We start from the raw sequence: 27,510 nt of genomic DNA on the forward strand, positions 1-27,510 counted from the left end.
GTTAGTTTACATATTTATATAAACAATAACCATTGGGGAACGTTCTATATTTGGTAACTATTTCTATGTTATTATTAAAAATGTCTATGTTGTTAAAAATAACTATCCTGTAACCTTCTGGGAACATTATATTATTGTTGCAAAAAAAATAAAAAGAGCATTCATAGAACATTATTATTTAGTTCCCAAAACAATAAAAAGACAGGAACCAAAAAGCAGACAATAAAATTAGACAATAACAACAAGCTGTTGATAAAATTATAATGAGTTTAATCAATCATTACTTGATACAAAAAAAAATGTATAAAAATTAAAACTAATGAGACTGATCTCTGAAAAACAATGAATGAGTTAAAATTAATATCAGATTCATGTCTCTGTTGAAAGTGTTACGGCCTCTTCTTCAGCTCCTGAACATGAAAGTGTTTTTCCAGTGTAATTTTTCTGGTGCTCTTCTTCTGAATGAGAAGGCAGAAGTGATTTCAGAACGAAGGCCCGAGTGAAACTCTTCCCGCATTGATCACATGTGTAAAGTTTCTCTCCGCTGTGGATCCTCTTGAGAATCTTCAGACTTCATTTACATTTGTAGAGTTTTTTAGGCTTCTGTTTTCCTTTCTCGTTCGCGTCCATCAGGTCTAAAAGAAACATTAAATCATGTGAGATTTCAAATGAGAGACAAATGTGAAATGAAAAGTGAAGCTCAAAGTCAAGATCACTCATGATAGATAGATCACACAAAATAGTCCTTTTAATCTCATCAAATCTGGTCAACAACTGCTGTGCACGATTATGATCTATTTTAATATCATGAAGATGATTTGTGTTATATATCACTAGTTTGGTCATGAAACAATGTAAATCTGGTGAGCATCAGCATGTTCTTCATCATGAAGAATGAATGAGGAATCAAGAATAAACACCAACCTCTTTGTTCTTCAGTATCATGATGTTTCATTCTGCAGGTTCTGGATCACTGGCGTTCTCTCCGTCCTCTCCTTCCAGATGCTTTCTGGCAGTTCTGCTAAAAACAAACAAGTTTCATTTCTTACAATCATGATGAGAGAGGAAAAATCAATATTTCAGACTCTGAACTAAGTACTAAGGCTACTTGTACTTTCACATGTTGAAAAATATAGTGACCTTGATCATGTAATTTAAGATTATCAGGTTTTGTTGAAGCCACAACAACACAACAAACAAAACTAACATAAATCATCTAGTGCTGAAACAAGCCAAGTTTTCCTAAACATGAAAATGCTTCATATTCAGCGCTTCAAATAAACTCTTAAGCATACAGTTTAACACGTCGTACAGATGCATGTGATGTTTGCTCTGATGTGGTATTCCCTTTGTGGAATTCCACTTATTAACCTTTTTTTTTACCAGGAAAATCACTGAAGAACAAGCTCTTATTTTCACCAACAGCTTGACAGAAATGAAATCATACATTACCCCACATGGAAAAAACCTATATGAGGATACATATATGAAACCTATATGCAGTTTATATGCACATAATATGCTGCATATATACAGCATATATGCACATATATGATAATATATATGCTGCATATATGCGTATATATGCCACATATAGGCAAAATTGAGGTGCATATATATGTGCATATACAGGCCATATAGGTCTCCTGTATTGCTTCTTTATATCCACATATAAGCCCTATATTTACATACAAGATATGTCTCCTATATAGCTCATGGCAGGTTGGTCATTCTGTAGCTCATATCTCACTTTGGCAACTGTCATACATGATGCCTAGCTCAGATAGGCACATCTATCAATTCGAAGCTCACGGAGCTGAGAAGATCAAAAAGATAAATTGTTTTTTTTTTTTCTGTTCAGTTTTTTGTCTTATTTTTGTTCTTGTACTATTTGTTTGTTCTTAAGTAAATAAATAATGTAAATTTCTACATTTTGGGGTTTTATTTATGTTGTCTACACTGTAAAAAAAAGTGTAATTTTACAGGTAATGGTCTGTATTTTTTTTACAGAATTTTACCGTTTTGTCATTACAGTGAATGCCTGTTATGTTACAGATATTTGCTGTAATTTAAAGATCCACTATTAAATGTACAGGTAATTGCTTGTATTTTGGTTTTACATATATTTTACGTTTTTTAAAAGGAACTTGTCTGTATTTTTACAAAGTAATATTTTACAGATTTTTTCTGTGAAATTAGAAAACAAAGAAAAGAAGGTATAACTGCAGAAATCTGCATCTATTCAATATGTTTTCCTTACAGATTATTAAGCATGTGGGGGTTAATGTGAGTTTTTTTAAGGTTAAATAATAGTATTTGTACATACAGTAGCCTACCCTACATAGGCTACACCTGTATTGAATTATTAAAAGATAATTACTGTAGATAGACAGTATTATTATAAAATAACTTTATAAAACCCTAAATTTACAGTTTAACTTGAAAGTTAAATGTTTTTTAATGTAATTTGACATCATTTATCAGTTTTTCCACGGTTTAATAAGCCATTATCAACAGTAATGTACTGTAATTTAATTCATTTTGACTAAAGCCAATTCTGTATTTTCACGGTTTTTGCCTGTAATTTTGTGAAATGGTTATTTGCTGTATTTTAACGGAATCCGTCTGGAAACTTTGCTGCCAGAGATTTACCGATTATACCGGATTTTTTTTTTTTTTACAGTGTAGGCCTAGTAGCTATGGATTTTAATAATTTGACTAATATATAGGTAAACATATAGGTGAAAATATAGTTACATATATAGGTGAACATATAGGTGCATATATAGGTGAACATACCTATAGGTGCATATAATATAGGAAAATGGCCAATTTTATATATGCCACATATATTAAAAACCTATATTAAAACCTATATTAAAACATATCTTTATATAGGTTATTTCCATGTGGGACAAAACACACACATACACAATTTTTTTTTGTGAGAACAATGACAAAAATTGGTGTTGCCTACACCGTGTTATCCTCTTTTTAAAATTTGCACCCTGTTGACTTCAATGGGGCAAGTTTTAAACCTGCTTTTAGCCTCTTAACATCCTTGATGTGTCATTACAAGTGCACATCCATGTTAGATGATTCCTTCAGAGTGAACATGTGTGAATCTGACTGCAGTAGATGTGAAAGATATGAATAAAAGTGATGTTATTTCAGCCAGCGCACATACCTGTATTTGAATCTGACTGCAGTAGATGTGAAGTCCACAGTAGTCGATTGTCGAGTTCATGCAGTTAGTTATCTATGATCACAGGCATGAACTCGACAATTGACTACTATGGACTTCAACCGAAAACAGGAAATAAATACAGGTATAAGCGCTACATTTGTCTATTTCTGCCACAATACCATGGTTACAGTTAGCATTACTACATTAAATCCACAGGGAATATTGGTGATGGACTTTTAAAAGCCTTATAATTTAAAACTTCATGAACTTGTTTGTTCAAGGCTCAATGTTTCTCCTGGCTTCCAAATCAGTGCCCATGATTTACTCACCCTCAACTCATCCTAGGTGTATATTACTATATATTGCTGTTTAGAACATGAAAATAAACTACTCACCGTGATCTCAGACTGGGTTTATGTGGTTTCTCCACTGCATGGATCTTCATGTGTCTCTTCAGGGGAGTTTTAAAAGAGAAACTCTCTCCACACTGATCACACGTGTGCGGCTTCTCTCTGCTGTGGATCATCTCATGTTTTTTCAAAGATGATAACACACTGAATCTCTTTTCACAGCGTGAACACTTGTAAGGTTTTTCTCCAGTGTGGATCCTCTCATGTTTTTTATGATCTGATGAACAAATGAATCTCTTTTCACAGTGTGAACACTTGTAATGTTTTTCTCCAGTGTGAATCCTCTCATGTGTTTTCAGATGTGATGATCGACTGAATCTCTTGTCACAGTGTGAACACTTGTAAGGTTTTTCTCCAGTGTGAATTCTCTGGTGCAGTTTTAAATCGCTCGCTGTAATAAAAGTCTTCTCACACTCAAAGCACATGTACTCTCTCACACCAGTATGTATTTTCTGATGTGTATGTAAAGTTTGCAGCTGTGAAAAACTCTTTCCACACACAGAACATGAATGCGGCTTCTCCTTCATATGAACTGACAGGTGTCTCTTCAGCTCTGATGCACATATAAATGGTTTGCCGCATTGATCACATGAGAACGGCTTCTCTCCGGTGTGGATCCTCATGTGAACCTTAAGGTGTGAAGATCGACTGAAACTTTTCCCACACTGATCACATGCATACGGCTTCTCTCCGGTGTGAACTCTCATGTGAACATCAAGATCATGTTTGCATATGAAATTGTTTCCACACTGATGGCATACATGCGGCTTCTCTCCAGTGTGGATCATCATGTGTATCTTCAGGTTACTTTTAAAAGAGAAACTCTTTCCACACTGATCACATGCAAGTGGCTTCTCTCCAGTGTGGATCCTCTCATGTGTTTTCAGATTTGATGAGCGATTGAATCTCTTGTCACAGTGTGAACACTTGTAAGGTTTCTCTCCAGTGTGGATCATCTCATGGGTTTTCAGACTTATTAAATGATTGAATCTCTTGTCACAGTGTGAACACTTGTAAGGTTTTTCTCCAGTGTGAATTCTCTGGTGCAGTTTTAAATCGCTCGCTGTAATAAAAGTCTTCTCACACTCAAAGCACATGTACTCTCTCACACCAATGTGTCTTTTTTGATGTCTTTGTAAAGTTTGCCGCAATGAAAAACTCTTTCCACACACAGAACATGAATGCGGCTTCTCCTTCGTATGAACTGTCAGGTGTATCCTCAGCTTTGATGCACAGAGAAATGCTTTTCCACACCGATCACATGAGAACGGCTTATCTCCGGTGTGGATCTTCATGTGACGCGCAAGATTTTGTTTACATGAGAACCTCTTTCCACACCGATCACATGTGAACGGCTTCTCTCCGGTGTGGATCCTCATGTGAGCATCAAGATTACGCTTGCGTGTGAAACTGTTTCCACACTGAGTGCAGGTGAAAGATTTCTTGGCTCTTCTTTTCTTTAAAAATGTCTTTTTAGTCTTTGAGCGACTCAAAGTTTTTTCTCCAGGTTTGACATGATGTTCCTCCTCCACTTCACTCAGTTCTTCACTCTCCTCGCTCTCTTCCATCAGGTCTGAAATCAAAGAAAAAAAAATTACATTTAATATTCAGTACATCAAAATAATTAAAAGAGAGAAATATAAAGTGAAAGGACATGAAAGTGAGTCCTGATGTAATAGTAGAAAGTAGACAACTGTTATAAAATATTATGATAATTTGATGCCTTTTTATAAATTGATTATATGTCCTTGAAACTTTCCATGAATAAGGTAAATTTATCTTAGGCACGAATCCCATGTTTCTTTAGCAAGAACTATTACAAATTTTTGATAAATGAAACAATTACCTAACATGATATTAACATTAAAATATACAATGCTGCCATATTGGTAACACATTACAATAAGGTTCATTAGTTACTGTAACATTAGTTAATAAAAATACAGCTGTTCATTGTTTGTTCATGTCAGTTCACGGTACATTAATATTTGAATGATTTTAATAAAGTATTAGTGTAAGAACTGATTTTCCTGATAAAACAAGCTCACCCTACAATAAAGCCATAAAATGCACCCTGGACAGCAGATAGCAAAGACAGAGCTCAGGACCTCTTCCTGCCCAAACTTATCTCCTTGTCCCCTTGTTTGACTTCAACTCATCCCCCCTCTCCTTCCTCAAGGCACTGAAAGTTCATTAAGATTGTCTATATATCGCATATGATGTATCTTGTGAATATGTTGTTTTTTCCTTTTCATGTCTGGTATCATTTTTAAGTGTCGCAGTGTGATTGGTAAAATGGTCTTAATTTCATTGCAGCAAAAGATTGAGAACTTAGGAGAATCCTGTTTCTCCTCTCTGGCTGATATCTCTTTACGATATCTCCTGAAACCAGGTGCTACCCCCTGGGGTACATGGATTGGCCCAAACAACTCTAAACAACATTTGTATAACCCCTTTTGTTCAGGGGCCGTATTCACAAAGAATTTTAAGGCTAAAAGTAGCTCCTAACTGGCGAATTTAGGAGCAACTCCTAAAAATAACGGGCGTGTCACTCGTAACTTTAGGACTCCTAATTTTTTTGACTAAGAGTAATTCACGAAGCATTTTAGCTCTAAAAGTAGCACCTAAGCCTGGGACAGCTTAAAAGAAGTCGAGAGGACTCCTAACTCACTAAGACCTATTCACAAACCGCTTTTTGTGGCATTTCACGTTGCAATGTTTTGAAATGTGTATGCGGCGGCTACAGGAGCTTTCAATCGCGAGGGAACAAGTTTGCATTGTAGGCATAACTAGGGATGCAATAACGCCACCAACAACAATCAAAACTAGGCTACTCATTGCATGTAAACTAATTGTAACGTTTCATTGTGAATCAAATTAAAATGTTCTTCTCTTTGCAAATGTAGGCAGAGGCATATAGTGACAGATTAATTCAATAATGTTGCAAAGATATTGCATCAATCCATGTTTCATTAGGCTACTAGGCTATTTGTTTAGCCTTACTCTTTATTCATTTAGGCTATTTATTCAGTTATTCATCATCTTCCGTCCTTCGCACTACTTGTGTAGCGCACGCATTCTCAGACCTGTCACCTGTCACTCATCATCGTAGGGGAGGAGTTTGGAATCATTCCCGCGTTACAATCATCAGCCAATCAAGGTGGTCACTTCAGTCAAGCTCGTGCATGAGTAATGACGTCATCTATAGCAACGAAGACTCACTCTTAGTTTAGGAGTTGTCATTTTTCTTTACTAAGAGTAGGTCTGAAAGGCGTTGTGAATAACTTTTAAGAGAAAACTCCTAGCTAAAATCTTTTAGTGCGATTTAGGAGTACTCCTAGTGGTAAGATAAAATGCTTTGTGAATACGGCCCCTGATCTGGTACTTAAGGCGAGGTGACAGAGCAGACTTGGGGACTCTTTACCAGGATCATCCCCCACAGTGATGTTTCCTGTTGGAAAGCCCTGACACATGTACATACTGTTTCAGTGTTTTCCTGTTGCACTCACACCACTGTGTATCTCTGTCAGGAAAACATTGCTTACTTTTAGAGTAATCTTTGAGTGAATGATGTTATATATTTTCTGAATTGGTTTTTAATCATTTACTTCTGTAATTGGCATGATACATTTTTACCTGACAAATAAATGTTACATCTTGATTTATTCTGAAGTTTTAGAAATCATTCATTAGAAATCATTCATTTTAGTAGATTAAAAGTGTAGTCTGGTGTTTCCGCAAATATTTGTCCAGGATGAGCTGGACAAATGCGTTTTTTTTTAAATGTGTTTTATGAAGGATTGTTCCAGTGCACCTATACACCCATTCTAGAGGTTTTGGGGAAAGCAAAAGAAACCTAAAATTCTCGGGACAGCAGCATGTGTCAAAATTTTAATCTTAACCGTTCTATTTAATCAGAAACGATCTGTAAACAGGGCTTTAAGTGTAAAATACCGAACTTACCCTTTAACTCTTGCAGAGATCAACTTAATTATTAAGTTCATGTTACTTAGAAATGTGTTTTATTGTGGCCAAAAAACTTCACCTAACTTAAAACATTATGTTGGATCAACTTAATTACTTGCATTCATGTTGAAAATTATTAAGTTCATGTTACTTAGAAATGCGTTTTATTTTATTACCTAAAAGGTAATTCACCGTACTCAAAACATCGCTTTGAATTAATGTAATTCTGCCAGCAGTCTTAACGTAAAAATTCTAGTGGAAAACGTTAACATATTTTTTTTTGTTGACCCAATGTTTTATTTTTTAGAGTGCATCATGAATGAATGAAGAATAAACACCAACCTCTTTGTTCTTCAGGATCTTCAGTGTGTTTCATTCTGCAGGGTTCTGGATCACTCATGTTCTCACTGTCCTCTTTAATAAACTCAGTCTGTGCAGATTTCAGCTCTTCCTGATGCTCTGATGCTTGTCTTCACTTGTAGCTGATGGGAATTTACAGCATTTATTGGATAATTACTGTGGGAGGAGCTTCACTGATGATGTGACTGCTGTGAGAGGAGCTTCACTGATGATGTGATTGACATGGGAGGGGCTTCATTGATGGTCAATTTTAGTGGGAGGAACTGATCTGCCCAAACTAAAAAAATATATCAGTTACCGAGTTTGTTTTTTATACTTATTGGTAACAGAATACCAATAACGTAATGAAATTATTCGGAATGTAAATAATGGTAAGAAAAAGAGTTCAAAAAAGCATAAACAGAAATAAACATAGGCTACACATAGTAACCAACAAATCCCCTCAGTCTGCTGACACCAATGAAATGAGCTTTAAGTGTCAATTTACAGGAGATCTGAAGACATCAGCATAATAAATGAGGTGAAAACAGGAACTATTGTCATGAAATAAAGAGTGTTTTCAGCAGATCTGTTAATATTGATGAGCCTCAGACTATCAACACTCATTCAACAAGCCATTCAGGATCATCAGCAGATCATCTCACTTTATTCTGAGAGTTTGCTGTTAGAAACACATTATTTGAGTCAGGATAGGTGATAAAAGCCTGTAAAACTGCTCTATTGAAAGACAATACTGTTATTTCTCACACTATGACATGGATAAAATATCAATAACACAAAACAATGACACTCATCTTCATCAACCACTACAGATAAATAATTACAGCAGCATAATGTCCAAATTAATCTACATATAGCTAGTTTGATCTTATGATAACTATATTAATCACTATAAAATAGTTAGATCGTTAAAATGATAACGCACAGAATTTATATATATTTATAAGCACAGAAATTGAAAATGATCATAAAACTTTCCAAATAGTTATGGGAACTAAGGGAATAGTTATGTTCCAAAGAGTTGCACTATTGATCCTAGGGTAAAACGCTATTCATATTTATTAGTATTAATTTAACACGTGGCTCATTATAGGCTCAATGTAAAGCATTTAGCAGTCTCTGTTCCAGTATGACACTTGATTTTTGATTTATTTGATTTTCACTTGATTTATTTGAGATTGATTCCCATATCAATTCCCCTCACTGATCTCAAACTGACTTTACCTTCTGACTTGAAACGATCACACAAACAAACACAAAATCACTCAGGTCTGAATATAGTGAAAACAAAAATAGTGAAACAAAGTTAGGGATATGAAAAAGACTACAAAATAAAAAAGGAGATAAATTGCAGTTGAAAAGAATAACTAAAAAAATAACGGTACTTGTACTTGTACTTGTACACATTTTCAGTACTCTTTCCTTTGCCTTTGGCTTGCTCAGTTGGGGATATTTTGGGGATATTTAATTTTATTCTATCAATCAATAAATTCCACAAGAAACAAACCTTGTTGTATTATTTTATTTTAATTTAATACTGTGAAGCTGCTTTGATACAATCTGTATTGTGAAAAGCGCTATATAAATATACTTGATTTGATTTGATTTCCACCTCTGATTAAACACTAGAAGTAAAGAGACTAAAGCTAATGCTGGAAATAAAAAAAAAAGTCAGTGAGCAATAAAGCTCTTAAACTCAGAGATATCTGAGAACTAGGAGAGTGTAGAAGCAAAGCAGAGAAAGGATGATAGAAGGAGACCTTTGACTTCTGTTAGGAGAGGAATCCAGTCAGACAGCTGCAGTTCAGAAACCCAAAGAAAAATGATTGCAGTCGTAGTTAACAGATGCGGCCAGAAAACAGAGAGAAGAGAAGACCACAGCGCTTATACAGATCGTATAATTAAAACATCTAAAAATGTGAATTTAAGTTGAGAAGCTATAACACTGATTAAGTTGATATAGCTATAACAAAAGCTAAAAGCTATTGACAATGTGAGAAGTTTAACAGGGACAGAGGACAAATATTCACAATGAAAGGAGATGTTAGTTAATGCATCTAAAGACCAAATTGCACTATTAAGTGTATGATTATTAATAGAGGATGAAATACCTGTAACAGATAGAGTAAGGTTACTAAGAGAAGAAGGTCAGAAAATCACAAAGTTGATAAATTAGTAACAATCCTGAATATTGTAACTAAAAAACAAATAGAGGGGAATATAGCCGAGTATGATGTAATGTCTCAGCATGTGAGAATAGTGAGGAAACAAAAATTAAACCTTTGATAGCACAAAGTGTCAAGATGAATGAAGAAAGGACATATAATACTCCTTTTCAAACGAGGTAGAAATATGGAAATGAGTTTAGTATACTTAAAACAATTAGTACACTTTAATTCCAAGGAATAAGAAGAGCAATATGCCAATATGAATAATGTATTTAAGCTGGGAAAATCCAGAAAAGAAATTTCTTTCTGTAGAGAAGAAACTAGCAGCTATGAGTAAAATACATGCAGAATTACCAGTTCTTGCAAGAGAAAATAAAATAAATAAATAAATAAAGGAATAGACTAATTAATACTGATAAAACAATAAAGAGGCATTAAACTAAAGATAAGTATAAAATGCAAAAACCCAAACTTATTTGAGCAAGTATAGGATAATAAACTCTTAGATCCAAATGAGGATATTAAATAAAGAGCGTAAAATGTGACAGAAGAAATATGAATGTATTTAAAGGTACGATAGTTTATACAGATAGATCAAAGACTCTTGAAGAGTATAATGCTCACTGGGTGTATATTATAAAACATAAAAAGTGTGAAGAAATAAGAGACAGGGGCTTAGTCCTGGGTACTACTCACTATGTAGAAGTTATAGCTATATTAAAAGCACTAGAAAGGCTAAAAGAAATAAATGCTGCACACGATATTATTATAACGGAGAGCAAAATGGCTGAGACAAGTTTAAATGAAAACTTAGACATTTGGAGATAGAACATGTTCGTTAAGTTTAACAGAAAACCTGTTGAACACCGTGACTTATGGAAGAAGATTAATGATCCAGTGAGGAATTTGGACCTAGCAGTGATTTATCGACATGGACATTCAACGTGAAACACAGAGATAGCTTTAAGAAACAAAGAAGTAATTAGCAAGAATAAGAAGAATTATAATTAAAGAAAATGAGACAGTTGTATTAAGAAAATACACAATTATAGGAAATATTCTGTAAACCTAAAAATGATAATATAGATAATTATATTAATGGGGAAAACAAAAATTATAAGTTATAAGTAAGTTGTTAGAATCCCACCAGAAAGAGTCGTCCATTGGTGTTGATTGTAAATAGCTGAACATTAAATCCTAGGTTAAAGTAGGAAAATAAATATATATTAGTAGCAGTAGATAGTATTTGGGTAAATACCATTAAAAACTATTGTAAATCCCTTTATAAAAGCAATAGAGGAGTTACTGACAGAATGGGTTAGACCTGAGAATATTAGGGTTGATAATATAACATACTCTGTCAGAGGAAAGTTAGAGGTTATCTGGAAAACAAACTGTTTTGCACAAAGCTTTGCGGTATATGCACCAGAAAGTAATGTAACTGTAAAATGTGCAGTAGGAACTTTTATTTAGAGCAAATCATAAGGACATAAGATGGGATGAAAAGATTGAGGAGCCATTATATTATAATAATTTAACTAAGGTAAATAAAAAAATAAAATAAAGAGAAAAATAAACAATATAAAGACAAACGTCAGGTTGTGTAGATAAAATTGAATAATGAGTTAATTACTAATAGTGTTACTAATAGTATTACTAATATACATGTAAATAGTGTTGTTTTTGTTTCTGTTATTATTTTGTAATTGTTTCTGTTTGTATTTTAATTGTAATATGATATGCAACGCTCATTTCTTAGACTGGGCAAATGTATATTGTCCATCTAAGTATGAACTGATTGTTTGTTCTTTACTGTTATTGTGAAGCGTCCTTGAGCTTGGGAAAGGCGCAAAGTAAATTAAACATATCAACTAAACCTTTTAAGGATTTAATTACTAAGAAAGATAAAGTAGTAGTCTCTCCCTATGGAGGATCCCTTTCCCACTCTACAGATAAAGCGCTGTCGGGAAAATTCAATTCGCATACCTACCCCGAAGTGACAAATAAAATACAATTCTGTATCAAAAATTTTAAGGAAAGACCAGTACTTTGTTTAGGCTTGGCTTGTAGGGAATTACAAACCTGCGTACATATATTCAAACGCACATAACTATAGAACCAATTCTAAATGTGCATGTGAACGCCATCAGCGTTTCTCACAGGATCGCGTTTAAAGTCTGTGTAGAGAGAATGGTGTCGTCTTAGCGGCCCCTAATTTAATAACAAATGATCGTTGCGACGGAAGCGAATCAATCAAAACTAACTTTAGATGGAAAATAACTTTATTAGAGAACCGCTATAAAGCCAAAACAATCTCTGTTACCTTAATTTATACATTTATCTCTGTAAAGCTGCTTTGAAACAATCTACATTGTTAAAAGTGCTATATAAATGAAGATGACTTGACTTAAAGTATTTACAAAAAAGTTGATAAACATACAGTATGATTTGAGAAAATGAGCTTTGGAGTTAGAAGAATTTGATATTAGTGGAATAAGAAAGGAATGAAGGTAGAATTACCTTAAAGAAAAAAAATTGTAAAATAACTAATTAAAGACCAAGAAAAGAAAAAAAAGAGTATAAATGACTTCTAACATGCTCTTTTATTTAAAAAGAGTGAAACGATATAAGTAGATAGGTCTCTTACCTATATGTGTGATAACTGCGTTAAAGATCCTAGAATGGAACAGAACAAACTCCTTCTAGTGTGTGTGTGTGTGTGTGTGTGTGTGTGTGTGTGTGTGTGTGTGTGTGTGTGTGTGTGTGAGAGAGAGAGAGAGAGAGAGAGAGAGAGAGAGAGAGAGAGAGAGAGCAAGAATGCAGATCTATGGGGTAATAAAACTACTGATAGCGTGTCTCTGGATGGAGCGAGGTTAAAGAGAATAAAATAAGCAAAGTTGAACGTGAGTAAAAGTGTTCAATAACGTGCCATATATGATACAAAGATAAATATGAAATGAGACTGGACATGGCAGAGCAAGTAAATGAGGCTGTAAACAAATAATGTAAATTTGTTGGCAATGGCTTGGATATCTGACACTGTAAGTATACGAATTAAGAAAACCCTTAACAGAAGGGGAATATGTGTTAGTGGAGTTTTAGAAGGGGAATAAAGCCCAATTTAAAGAGAAAAAACTAACAACACATAAAACAAGAACTTGGAACTTCAGAAGCAAATACTGAAGAGTGTTTAAGAAGGAGCCGAATGATTAATGACTAAGAGATGTCTTACGGAGAGCTCAACTTTGTTATATCTTTCAGGAGATAGAGTCTGAATCGAGATGTTGGGCTAACAGAGCAGCAAATTAGCTCTATTGAAATATTAATAATCAATAATAACTAATTATTAAATAATAACTAATAATCAATAATAATCAATTAATTGATTATGAATATTTGGATCAGTTAATATAATTAACTTACTGTCGTAAATTAATATTACAATCAATTAGCCTTTTTGTCCCGTGAACACTCAGGATTAATTGTTTATTAACTCTAAAAAATGTACATTTCTGGGGCATGGAAAATGTCTTTCTTAATTTACAGTACTACTACGACTTGTCATAATTGGAATTAAGATATCTACAATGTGATTATGACTAGTCATATTCTTCCAATGACTTCCATTGTAAAATATTTCCTGATATCTTCAAATGAGTTTTGAGTTTTTACCTATATCTTGAATTGATGTTGTAGGCATAATCCTAACTAGAGATATCTCAAATTACAATAGTGATAATTCAATTAGAGATATCTCTAACTGAATTATTACTAGTAAAAATGATAACTCAAGATATCTCTTGAGTTTTTGACTAGTCATAATCAAATTGAATATATCTATAGTTCAAAATGTTTAAATATATCCAAAATACATTTGTAGATATCTGAAAGTAATTGTTTACTAGTCAAATTGCAATTGTAGATACCTTGAGTTGGATTTTTGACTATAGGCAAAACTTAATAAGAGATATCTTGAATTGGAATTATTCCTAGTCAAATCTCATTTAAAGATATCTGCAATTCTGTCATGGATTTCTCTAACTGATTTTTGACTAGGAAGTCCTTTCTTTGGAGATATCTGCATTTAGCTTTGTGACTAGGAAGAATTTCAATGTAGATATCTGGAAATAACATTGTAACTAGTCAAAATTACTCTAAAGATATCTAAATTGTGTATTCAAATCACCCGCTGCTAAGCACAGCCTTTTCTTTTCTAACCAATCCTGATGTGCATTTTGAAACCCAGCAGTCTTCAGGAGCACGCCGAAAAACGACTTACACTCTGGATTGATATTAATAATAATATTACTGTAAAATGCAGGATATTAACACTTGGATTATAACTGCATTATTTGCTAACGGACATCATGGGTATGTTTTCCGTTATTGTTAATGAACAGCTTTCTGAAGTAATATTACAGTGGTCAGAATGCTATAGAATTTGCATGAAATAATTTACATCCATGTTTTAATGTTGTCATATGGAAGCTTGTTTCCGCCACAGAATAAAACATTTTAAAAGATAATTGCAACTTTTCATCTCACAATTGCGAGTTTACATCTCGCAATTCTGACTTTATTTCTCAGAATTGCGAGATATAAAGTCAGAATTGCATGAAATAAAGTCGCAATTGCGTGTTATAAAGTCAGAATTGCGAGATATAGAGTCAGAATTGCGTGAAATAAAGTCGCAAATGCGTGTTATAAAGTCAGAATTGCGATATAAAGTCAGAATTGCGTGAAAGTCGCAATTGCGTGTTAAAAAGTCTGAATTGCGTGTTATAAAGTCAAAATTGTGAGATATAAAGTTAGAATTGCGTCTTATAAAGTCAGAATTATGACTTTTTTTCTCAGAATTGCATGTTTATATCTCGCAATTCTGACTTATAATACGCAATTGGGAGATATAAAGTCAGAATTGCATGATATAAAGTCGCAATTGCATGTTATAAAGTTGCGTGTTTAAAATAATTGTGAGATAAAAACTATTCTGAGGTAAAAAAAAATTAGAAAAATTTAAATTCCTTAGAATTGGACTTTATATCTATAGTTGTGAGTTTATGTCTCACAATTCTGAGAAAAGATGTCAGATATAAACTTGCGGTTATATCTTATAAAGTCAGAATTGCGAGAAAAAAAGTCAGAATTCTTTCACGCAATTCTGACTTTATAACACACAATTGTGACTATTTCACGCAATTCTAACTTTATATATCGCAATTGCGACTTTATTTTACACAATTCTGACTTTATATATCGCAATTGCGACTTTATTTTACACAATTCGAGAAAATGAGAAATAAAGTCAGAATTGCGAGATGTAAACTGAGATAAAAACTCACAATTATCTTTTAAAATGTTTTATTGTTTTAACAAGCTTCCATATTGTCATAATTGTTGTGAGAATGATAGTTATAAGATCAATTGGATATTTCAGGAAGTGAGCAGTTTTCTGCTGTAATCTAAAAATGTTTTAACTTCTTGTAACGCTAACGTTAAGGCCTATGATGCTGTAGAGCTGCTATGATCTGTCGTAGAAACATAGAATCGTAGAAACAAGATGGTAATTAGATTAAGGTAATAAAATGCATGAGGATTGCATGTGGAGTCCCATGATGTCCCATAATTCTCTAACACATTGATAGAACAAATAACTGTTATTAACCCTCATGTATGTATGTATGTGTTAATACATACCCTTATGAATGTATGACCTTGTATATGTGACTTGACAAAAAGTAATGTGTGACTAAATTAATGATTAAATCAATTTAGCAATTTGGCGTTGTCTCCACTGGAAAAGGGCCCAGGAGGGAATCTGGAATCTGAAAACCACTGGAATCATCAAAAGAACTGAAGTGGCGTAAACTGAGACTGGTAAGAGACAAAGTAGATTGTTAAGAGGTAAAAGAGGGGGATGTTAAAGGAACACTGTGGTGACTAGTACAGATTACTAGTCCAGATTAGTGCTGGGATACTAGTCTGGTGGGTTCAGTCTGGTGTAGTGGGGGAAACCCAGAGGGTCTGTTTGATCAAATTTGTGAGCAAGTTGTGAGCGCTCATCTTTTTCAGTTGGTGAAATGGAGGTGAAAATGTATCTCTCTAGAGACGTGTAGAGTTATATAGGCGCGCCAAGGGAAAAACCACAGAGAAGAGCGTCCATTGAAGGGTTGGGGTCAGAATACCTTGTCTCTTCATATATATATATATATATATATACAGTGAGGAAAATAAGTATTTGAACACCTTGCTATTTTGCAAGTTCTCCCACTTAGAAATCATGGAGGGGTCTGAAATTGTCATCGTAGGTGCATGTCCACTGTGAGAGACATAATCTAAAAAAAAAAATCCAGAAATCACAATGTATGATTTTTTAACTATTTATTTGTGTGATACAGCTGCAAATAAGTATTTGAACACCTGCGAAAATCAATGTTAATATTTGGTACAGTAGCCTTTGTTTGCAATTACAGAGGTCAAACGTTTCCTGTAGTTTTTCACCAGGTTTGCACACACTGCAGGAGGGATTTTGGCCCACTCCTCCACACAGATCTTCTGTAGATCAGTCAGGTTTCTGGGCTGTCGCTGAGAAACACAGAGTTTGAGCTTCCTCCAAAGATTCTCTATTGGGTTTAGGTCTGGAGACTGGCTAGGCCACGCCAGAACCTTGATATGCTTCTTACAGAGCCACTCCTTGGTTATCCTGGCTGTGTGCTTCGGGTCATTAAGACCCAGCCTCGACCCATCTTCAATGCTCTAACTGAGGGAAGGAGGTTGTTCCCCAAAATCTCGCAATACATGGCCCCGGTCATCCTCTCCTTAATACAGTGCAGTCGCCCTGTCCCATGTGCAGAAAAACACCCCCAAAGCATGATGCTACCACCCCCATGCTTCACAGTAGGGATGGTGTTCTTGGGATGGTACTCATCATTCTTCTTCCTCCAAACACGTTTAGTGGAATTATGACCAAAAAGTTCTATTTTGGTCTCATCTGACCACATGACTTTCTCCCATGATCATCCAATTGGTCATTGGCAAACTTAAGACGGGCCTTGACATGTGCTGGTTTAAGCAGGGGAACCTTCCGTGCCATGCATGATTTCAAACCATGACGTCTTAGTGTTTTACCAACAGTAACCTTGGAAACGGTGGTCCCAGCTCTTTTCAGGTCATTGACCAGCTCCTCCTGTGTAGTTCTGGGCTGATTTCTCACCTTTCTTAGGATCATTGAGACCCCACGAGGTGAGATCTTGCATGGAGCCCCAGTCCGAGGGAGATTGACAGTCATGTTTAGCTTCTTCCATTTTCTAATGATTGCTCCAAAAGTGGACCTTTTTTCACCAAGCTGCTTGGCAATTTCCCCGTAGCCCTTTCCAGCCTTGTGGAGGTGTACAATTTTGTCTCTAGTGTCTTTGGACAGCTCTTTGGTCTTGGCCATGTTAGTAGTTGGATTCTTACTGATTATATGGGGTGGAAAGGTGTCTTTATGCAGCTAACGACCTCAAACAGGTGCATCTAATTTAGGATAATAAATGGAGTGGAGGTGGACATTTTAAAGGCAGACTAACAGGCCTTTGAGGGTCAGAATTCTAGCTGATTGACAGGTGTTCAAATACTTATTTGCAGCTGTATCATACAAATAAATAGTTAAAAAATCATATATTGTGATTTCTGGATTTTTTTTTAAGATTATGTCTCTCACAGTGGACATGCACCTACGATGACAATTTCAGACCCCTCCATGATTTCCAAGTGGGAGAACTTGCAAAATAGCAGGGTGTTCAAATACTTATTTTCCTCACTGTATATATATATATATATATATATATATATATATATATATATATATAGATAGATATATATCCTTTTTGAATGATTACTTTATTCTTATTAAAAATACAATAACCAAGTGTATGCATGCTATACATGGGTCTTCTCTTTGGCTCTCAACGAAGGCGGTCGCATTTTCTTACCCTCCTCTCCCTTATCTCCCCTGCTTTGCTCCTCTCGTCTCGTCTTGTACTTTGAGAAACTCTCTCCGCACTGCTCTCCAAACTAAGAATTTATGGTTTTGATCAACTGGTCTCTCAACGCAATTGACACCATCTTCTCGACGAGAAGCTTGGGTTCGGGGGAACCTGACTGCCCTGCCGGAACGTTCGCAGCTGGCTACACGATGGACGCGTGGGAGAGGTGGCGGGTCGTGTGTCTGGCAGCTCTTTCCGTGGAGGACATTGAAGATATCTACCTATTCGGAACCATGATAACAGGTTTTCTGCTGTTTGGATTAGGCAGTGCCCTGGTTTATCGAGGAATTAAGAAGACGGTGACAGCTGTCCAAAACCCCACAAGGCTGCCCGTCATGATTGAAGCAGTGGGCAGAGCTGTCAGCATTCAGACTGTGACTTTGGTGACTATGAACCAAAATATTGATAACATCTTGGAGAAGCTTACAGCTTTGCAAAGGCAAATGGATCGTTTCGGAGACCCGAATGGACCAGGAGCTGTGTAAATTGGAATGCGGCTACTCGTTCCAAGACCAAACAATCCCTATCTTATCTGCTTTCGGCCCCCCTCTACCAGCAGTGGCCTTGGCCTTGGCTGCTGCTGCAACAACAACTCCCTCTGGTGAGAGCACTGCAGTGAGACGCTCTTGCGTTCCTTACCCCACTCCACACTGACACCTGCTGATTGTTGACTCTGTCTGGGACCTGATCAAGGTTGACTCCATGGCAACTGCTGTGTATCGCTATGACATCCTGCGGACTGAGGCACCTAGATTAGGATGTCAGGCGTAGCGACTCTCGAGGCCTACACATACACAAACTCTTACACATATACAGATATGCAATCACCCCCCCTACCCCCATCCCTCGCCTTCGACGCTTTGTACCCCCAGTCTGACAGGCGGGTCTGTGACCAGCGCCGAGAATGGCTGCAGGACCGGATGGCTGCTTGCCTGTGCTGGGTTACCTCCACCCCCCACTCCCCTCCCCTGTTGCAAGTCTTGTGTGTTCATGTTGTGTACTGATTATGTGCAAATGTTGCTGAGGTTTTTTTACTGTTCCCAAACTGTACTCCTTACAGGAGCATAGTCTGGGGGTTGCCTTTTTTTTCTCCTCACCTCTCCTCATGTTATGCTGTATTTTTTTCCTCAATGCTCTGTCTTCCTGTTCTGTCTACCCCAGGGCTTGACATTAACTTTTTGAGGCACTTGTCCTTCGGACAAGTAAATTTACGTTTTACTTGTCCATGCACAAAAGTCACTTGTCCGGGTAAAAATGTATAATTTATAATTTTATCATTTATCTATTTTTTTGTGTTTTGCTAATGCAGAATTCGAACAAACCATTGAAAGCGTCCAAAACACTATCAATATTAATAAAATTCAGTTGAAACAGTAGAAAGGAACGTGTCCCAAGGACAGAGTTCCCATTCAACAAGAAATAAGGATCTCCAGACTCCATAATACAAATTAATACTTTGCACGCTGGTGTGCAGTGCATCACCAGAGGAAGTGGTGACTCTTGTAGGTATCCTCAGTATTTGCAAGCTAGCTAGACAAGCTAGCTAGACTTACTGTATACTATATCTAAAATAATTTTGTAGACATAGAGATGCACCAAATACAATTTTCTGGGCCGATTCCGGTTTTTCATTGAGTTTGACCTGCCGATTCCGATTTATTTATTTTTCTAACCACTTTACAGCACACACAAATATTTATTTTCGATCTTTTCTTTAACCCTTTGACGCGTAAGTTAAAAATATTCTAACTGACACCCCCAGAGTGAGTTTTTTCAAGGCGAACGTTCCCTTTAATGTTTCCATGGCGACGCGTCACGCGATACACCGCAGCCACAATAATACTGTATGACAGATGTGTCGCTTTTATTTCGCTTTTCCTTTTTTATTCAAAATATTCTCAAATACGTGTAAGTGAGTGTGTTTGGTCGTTTAAAAACCTTTATAAATAATCTTGAACTAACATGAGATGGGCGCCACAATGTTGTCCTGTCAGTCGGATTTACAGCACGTGAATTCATCAGTTTCTCCCGAAATAAATGCAAGAACGTGGCCGGTGAACTGAGAAGAATAGAGTAAACTTTATAGTTACTTCCACTATGTTTGTCTGATATGAATAACACATGTCGGCAAATTATATTTGAATAGATTGTTATTGCTGCTTCCACAGACATCAGTGTGTATTTTACAAACTCCAAATGTATTGTTTTACTCGTGCTTATAAATATCTGAAACCTAAAATAAACATTATGAGGTTGAAAACACTGCTTATTTGTGATATATGACAGCGCTGAACGCGTCCGACTCGGGCTCAGCGCCAGGCAACGCGCGAAAGCAGTTTGAATCTGGCAGTTATGCGACGTCTCAAATCGGTAAAATTAAATCTGTAAAATTATAGACATAATGAGTGGCACATAACGTAAAGTAACATGGCATTTTATTTTGTTTGAAATTTAACTTGTCCAGTGGGACAACTAATTTTCTCTTCCACTTGTCCTACAAAAAAATCCACTTGTCCCGGACAAGCAGACAAGCCTTAATGTCGAGCCCTGTACCCCCTTGTCATATTGTATGTATGTTTGTATGGACAGGTTGATGGCGGAATTTCGCTGGTACCTGTGACTAGTGACCAATAAAGCTACTACTACTACTACTACTACTACTACTACTACTATCATAATCATTTCTGTATTCATTGAGTGGATCAAATATATATATATATATATATATATATATATATATATATATATATATACCCAGATAGCACACGTACGTCGGGCCGACGTTGGCCCGATGTACAAAGTTCCATCGGCACGATGTCGCTCAGAGATCGTTTGCTCATCGGCAATATGTCTCCTCGACGTCGGCCTTTGATCGCAAATGATATCCGGCCGATGTTTGAACGATGCAAAGCTGTAAATCTTTTGGCTGCTCAGCATGGGTTTTATAGGACCTTTATTTATAGGTCGGACCTTTCGGGCTACTCTTTACATTAGACACCATGCGCTGCTTTCATTGACGCACGCACTTACGAACACACACACACACACACACACAGAGAGCGGAGATCGCGCTGCAACACTCATTCAGCAGCACATAAACTGTAGTCAACATTGCCCCGAGACTTAAATTGATAAAATAGCTTTGATACTGAACACATGCAACTTTCATCCCTCAAAATGGCCATATTCAAGAAAAAAAAGTAGTTTGTTTTACACTTCCATCTTACCTCGCACTCTTTCAACGTTAAACTGATGAAATGCATGCTCTGCTTCTGTGAACAGTAAACCCCGCCTTCTATGATTTGATTGGCTATCTATTTGGATGGTCTCTGTAAGGTAGACCAGCCTAAAATGTAACTTTTAAACCTTTTTGCCATCCTAAAAACAGAGTGGAGCAAGAATTTCCAATATTGAATTTCCAGTTTGGCCATTTCTAACTATTGACATACTATTGTTATTATTGACATATAATTATACACTGCAAAAAATGCTTTTCTTGCTTAGTATTTTTGTGTTGTTTCCAGTCCAAATATCTAAACATTCTTAAATCAAGAAGCATTTACTAGAGAAGTAAAATAACATAAGAAATTCTATTTTGTTTTCAGATAAACATAAAGTAATTTAAGTAATTTTTGCTTAAAACAAGATAAATTATCTGCCAGAGGGGTAAGAAAAAATAATCTTGTTTTCCAATTGAATCAAGATTATTTTTTCTTACCCCACTGGCAGATAATTTAGCTTGTTTTAAGCAAAAATTACTTAAATTACTTTATGTTTATCTGAAAACAAAATAGAATTTCTTATGTTATTTTACTTCTCTAGTAAATGCTTCTTGATTTAAGAATTTTTAGATATTTGGACTGGAAACAACACAAAAATACTAAGTAAGAAAAGCATGTTTTGCAGTGTAGGACTTGTCCCCCTCAATGTCTATGTACATATATACAGCCCTGGAGTTACTTGACTATCCAATATGAAAAAAGTAGGCTATACTGACATTGAAAAAATCTTCTTAATTTTGTGTGTAACTGTCTCTAGTATAATGAACAGACACAATTCAAGTTAAGACATTTTAATGACACCAGAAAGAACTCCAGGAGAAAAGGGATCAAAAAGGAACAGCAACAATGTAGAGAAGGATTCTTCCTGGCAACCTGCAACAGAGTGAAAAACATTGAGAAAAAGCAGTTAGGACTAAAGCTAAGAATAAAATTGTCATTACACTGGATAATATAATTAAAAATCTAACAACAATCAAAGGTACATCAGCTGGCAAACCATTTAATAGTTTAATAGGTTTAATAGTCTATTTAAAGGGAATGATTGTTGTGGGGAGTTTGCTCAAACTATGGCAGCGATACAGCGAATAGTTGTTCTAAAAGACGGCGCCGTCCGCGGAGCGCTTTCAAAGGCCAGTGAAAGCATACTGTCAGTTAAATTGTAAGTAGATGCTAACTGTTTCTCATGGGTTCGTATGGTATTTTAAACATTTACAGGGGTAAGTCTGTGATTTTATTGCCATCCAAATCCATAATGTCAGTGTTTATTTTCACCCAACCCGCGTACATTTCTTAATTGCTTTTATAAAGAACACCGCTTTCTCAGTTAACGCAGTGAAGCAGCCCCTGCACGAGTGAATAATTGATTCACGAGCCATCGATATCAGCAGATTCAGCAGCATCGCCACGGGCAGCACTGGGTAACGTCACACGGAAGAAGGAATATCTTTAGCAGCTTTCTAAGTTATGGTTCGGGGAACACGCCTATAAATGGTATACCTTTAGTTAAATTATACCTTAAGAGTCTTCGTAGCACGCTAAGAGACAACGCTATCAGGAAACCCAGCCCAGGTGTTTATGAATGAGACACTGAATTAATTGGTTTTAAAAGTGTTTGAATTAATGATTCAATTGAGTATCTTTTTTTTTAAGTAGATTGAAACATGTTATTCTGATGTATGTTATCGTGATCTCCATTTTAAACAAAACAAAAATGATTTTAAACCAAATAGATTCTCAGTTTATCCTGAATTAGGGGCCGTTCACATATCGCGTCTAAAAATGTGTGGAAAGCGCTCTCTCCTTTCTACAAGCACTTGCGCTCCCGTGGCGTCTGTCGTTGCTATGCAACCATGAACTGCGCTCTCCATGATGACAAGGAAGTATCAGCAAAGGAATAATTGATTTCTAGCCCTTGCATTAGCTTTACTACTAGATATATTTATAGAGATGAGAAATAAAAACTCGCCCTGTACAGCTATGATCGGCTGTTCGGCCGAGTTTTCCATGTTGTTACGGAAAGGCCAAAGCTGATCGGTTAGTTTTTGTCACATGACCTGCGGTGCGCTTGTGGCATTCTGAAAAGTTGAGATGTTTTCATCTCGCTGTGGCATATGCGTGCCTGGAAAAACGAGCACGCTGCATCGCATGCGCGTCACTTCTATTATGGTATTACCAGTGTTGTCACACTTTGATTAACCGGTGGGGAAATATCCGAACGTATGACTTACAGAAGGTACAATTAACTAAGAACGTTTCGGGAAACACGTATTAACAATAAGGTACAGCTTAAGGTATAACTTAGGAATGACGTAGCGTTAAGAAGGTTTGGGAAATCCAGCCCTCATCATAATTAAAACGTGTTTCCTGAAACGTTCTTAGTGTTGCGCTTTTATTGAGCAGGTCATGCAATAACATAAATTAGTTATTTACACCAATAAGGTGATGCGGCTGCTGGGCAATCTGGTGAGTTTTGGAGGTGGAGCATTGAAGAGAGGGGTGTGTTTGTTTGGGTCCATTCCAAATATCAACAGTGTCCAACAGCGTTTTTGAAATATCGCTTACCCCACCTTAATATCTGGCAGTTTTTTTATGTCCATCTATAGTTGCCATCATCTGAAGTCTTCACAAGTGAGGCTGGATCCACACTGGATCTCGCTGTAATCTCTAGTGAACTTGCTGAGCATCCTGAGATAGAAACAGGGAAGCAACAGGAGAAAGATTAGCATAGCTGCAGTTCATATTATTTCAGGCAAAAGATGATCATGTGCACTTTTTACTATTTGATCACATATTAACTGTAAAACAAGATTATGAGATGTGTTAATTGAATGCTTGGCTAAAGAGTTGTGTCTTTAGTCTAGATTTAAATTGGGAGAGTGTGTCTGAGCCCCGAACATTATCAGGAAGGTTATTTATGAGAGTAAAAGAGTAGCAAAACTCAAGAGCATAAAAATGTGAATTTGAGAACTTGTCCCCTGTAAAATACCAAAGTTCAAAGTTGAATTTAGAGATTTGCACTTGTAGAATGTGACTTAACGCATAGACAGTGATATTAAAATAAATAAATGATAACTCTGTAAACACCATACTAATTAAAAATATACTACTATGTACAGTTAAGCGTTTTCCTCACATAGAAAACTGGTTATAAAACACTTAAAGGTTGCATGGTATGAAATTTCACTTTATGAGGTTTTTTAACATTAATATGAGTTCCCCTAGCCTGCCTATGGTCCCCCAGTGGCTAGAAATTGTGATAGGTGTAAACCAAGCCCTGGGTATCCTGCTACGCCTTTGAGAAAATGAAAGCTGGTAATAATCATAAATTTTTCTTGAGCGTCAAATCATCAAATTAGAATGATTTCTGAAAGATCATATGAAGCTGTGATGCTGAAAATTCAGTTTTGATCACAGGAATTAATTACATTTTACAATATATTCACATAGAAAACAGTTATTTAAAATTTGTTATATTATTTCACGATATTATTGTTTTTAATGCTGTCTTGGTGAACATAAGAGACTTCTTTCAAAACATTATTTTTTTACCAACACTAGTGCATGTTAGACATTAGTGTATGTTTGAAGTTTTACTTACTAATCATATTGTTCATAGCGCCTTAGAGATGATGATCCGCCCAACTCTGCTACGGTGGAGGCCAGGGCATCAACATTGAAGGATCTAGGAACACAACAAACCATTTGTCACAGAGCCAACAATATTATTATATAATGCCAGGTTTATTACAAGTAAGAAGCTATAGCTAAGCTATATTATATATAAGCTACAGCAGAGGTGAAATGCTTTTCTGAGATGAGTTTCTGAATCTATTTGACCTGCATCTGGGCATGGAGTACCTACGGCCTGAGGGAAGTAGCTTGAACTGGGAGGACAAAGGATGACTAGGGTCAGCTGCAATAGATAGTGCCTTCTTTGCCACTCTGTTGGTGTAGCTGCTAAATGTGTGAGAGAGGGGGAAAGTTAAAGCCTGCAATCTTGCTACACGTCCTAACAATACTCTCTAATCGTTTTTTGGAGACAAGGAACCAAACCAGCAGATAAAACAGAAGGTTAAACAGACTGAATAAAACAAGAATAAAACATTCTCATCAAAGTGGGGTCAATGTTAAAATTCCTCAGTCTACGGTAAAAAATAAAAATACATTCGCTGCTGGGCTTTGGCACAAACAGCATCAGTGTGTGATTCAAAACATAGCTTACTATCAATTATTGTGCCAAGGTTGTATTCTTGTATTATCTCAATAGGTTATGATAGTGAGGGGAAGAGGGGGACTCTGTTTCCTAAAATCAGTAATTAATTCTTTAGTTTTGGATTTCCTAACGTTACCTACCTGCCTGTATTTCCTACTTCTCCGGCAGTAGCTTTCTTCAGAAATGTTGAAGTCGTGGAGCTTTCCCTCTGTTATGGGTTATTTTGTTGCTGCTGAAATCACAGAACATTTTTTTTAATCAATATTTGTTTACCATTGAGCTAGTTTCAACCATGTAACTTAAGTGTAAGTGTAAGTTCTCCATGTAAGTGACGTCACCGATTACATACGTTTATGTTTACGTTTGTGTAAAATAAATTAGCTCACTTCCAAGTAAAACCTTTACAAAACCTCTCATATACACATAAGAGGTGATTAAAAGCCCAAACTTTCATAAACAAAAGCTCAACCGAGTTAACGTTAACTTAGCTTAGCTTAACTTACCTCTTCTGAAAACAGTTGAGATGCTAACGGACTTTTTCCGAAGACACATAGCCATATAAAAGTAAATATTCACCATAAGCGTATCAATTACAAGTAAGAGAAGTGTCAAGAACAGTTGTGTGTATTATCCGTGTGATTTTAGAGACTAATATGACCTGAAAGCAGTGAATTTGAAAACAACAGCGAGAGAGGGAGTTTTCCTGCTTACCAGTCGCAGTGGTCCCGCGGCGTTTCCATGGCAACTCTGCGCCGCGGCCGCTCCAGTGTTTGAAAGCGACTTGAAAGTTCACAAGCACAACGCGACATCGGCCTCCCGTATAGTGGGCCGACCTAAAGCCGACGTAACGGAGCTGGGAAATAGAGCACTGACTGACAAGAGATCTGCCTACGCCTGGCCGACGCCTTTGCGATGTTATAGGGAGGGAGGCCGACGCTCGATGTTGGGCCAACGTCGGCCCGACGTACGTGTGCTATCTGGGTATATATATATATATATATATCCATGTACCCATATGGTTTCTGTGTTTAAACATTTTCTTTTAGGTGTATTCCAATGTGTGCCCTTGGGTCGTGTTCGCAGTTGACTTGTATAAGTTCGAGGGTCAATTTCTACACCATTTCATCTGATATTCATTAAGTGAACATCCTCATGTGTATTTCTCAAGGGAGTACAGGGGGATATTATCGTTCCTGCTTTCTGAGGAGTGAAATGTTTTATCAGCTTGTTATGGTGGACTGCTCTTCTGATAATGAGCTCAGGCCTTCTTCAGCCTTGAAGAGAACTCTTGTTCGTCAGTGTTCTGTGTGTGCGTTTGATATTCTTTACATGTTTTGAACTCTGTGATATAGACTCGACATATAGATACAACATATAGACTCGTCTTTCTCGGACCCTGGAAGGTCACCACGGACTTAAATCTTGGAATTGGGCGACAACTATTCTGATTAACGACGATATACCCACTTATCTATCAAAAATGAATTATTGTTTAGACTTTATGTTCTCTTAGCCAATCAGAAGTAAACAATTGTGTAATGTATGTCCTTGAAAAAGGTATAATTGGTGTGAGATTTTGTGTAAGGTAGAGTTGGCTTACGACCTCCTCGTGAGAGTTTGACGCTGGCTCTACCAATTTAACTGCAAACTATTCTTCAGTAAATTTTTACTTATTTGATTGAACTTCACAAACTCCTGGTCTTCTTTCATCATATCTGGTGATGTGATGAAAGAAGACCAGGAGTTCGTGAAGTTCAATCAAATAAGTAAAAATTTACTGAAGAATAGTGTGCAGTTAAATTGGTAGAGCCAGTGTCAAACTCTCACGAGGAGGTCAAGCGGACACATCTGGACTGGGATCATGATGAGAATGAGAGGCATTTTGTACTGCCATTATT

General features: G+C 36.2%; 1 protein-coding gene and 2 long non-coding RNA genes across 5 annotated transcripts; all 3 read right to left on the minus strand.

The window, feature by feature from the left end:
* Positions 1-147: 147 nt before the first annotated feature.
* LOC311077536 lies at positions 148-3,850 on the minus strand. 2 transcript variants are annotated; one of them, XR_014604919.1, is made up of 3 exons: positions 3,583-3,850; positions 925-1,018; positions 148-635 (listed from the first exon to the last, which is right to left on the minus strand). It is a non-coding gene; the product is annotated as an uncharacterized lncRNA (long non-coding RNA). The 2 variants fall into 2 exon arrangements; XR_014604920.1 differs by having other exon boundaries at positions 925-1,021.
* A 151-nt stretch (positions 3,851-4,001) lies between these two features.
* On the minus strand, positions 4,002-5,165 carry LOC311097555 (uncharacterized protein; the record flags this gene model as incomplete). The annotated part of the gene is made up of 1 exon (XM_084137337.1): positions 4,002-5,165. A coding segment is annotated over one exon (1,164 nt), but the record flags the coding sequence as incomplete, so codon positions are not given.
* Positions 5,166-24,996: 19,831 nt separating this feature from the next.
* On the minus strand, positions 24,997-26,593 carry LOC311096310. Of its 2 annotated transcripts, XR_014608991.1 has the most exons (4): positions 26,324-26,593; positions 25,753-25,844; positions 25,262-25,356; positions 24,997-25,081 (listed from the first exon to the last, which is right to left on the minus strand). It is a non-coding gene; the product is annotated as an uncharacterized lncRNA (long non-coding RNA). The 2 variants fall into 2 exon arrangements; XR_014608992.1 differs by having other exon boundaries at positions 25,753-26,593.
* Between the last annotated feature and the right edge of the window lie 917 nt (positions 26,594-27,510).

The sequence above is a fragment of the Abramis brama genome, assembly GCF_963993115.1.
Source record: "Abramis brama genome assembly, chromosome: 1".
Lineage (NCBI taxonomy): Eukaryota > Metazoa > Chordata > Actinopteri > Cypriniformes > Leuciscidae > Abramis > Abramis brama.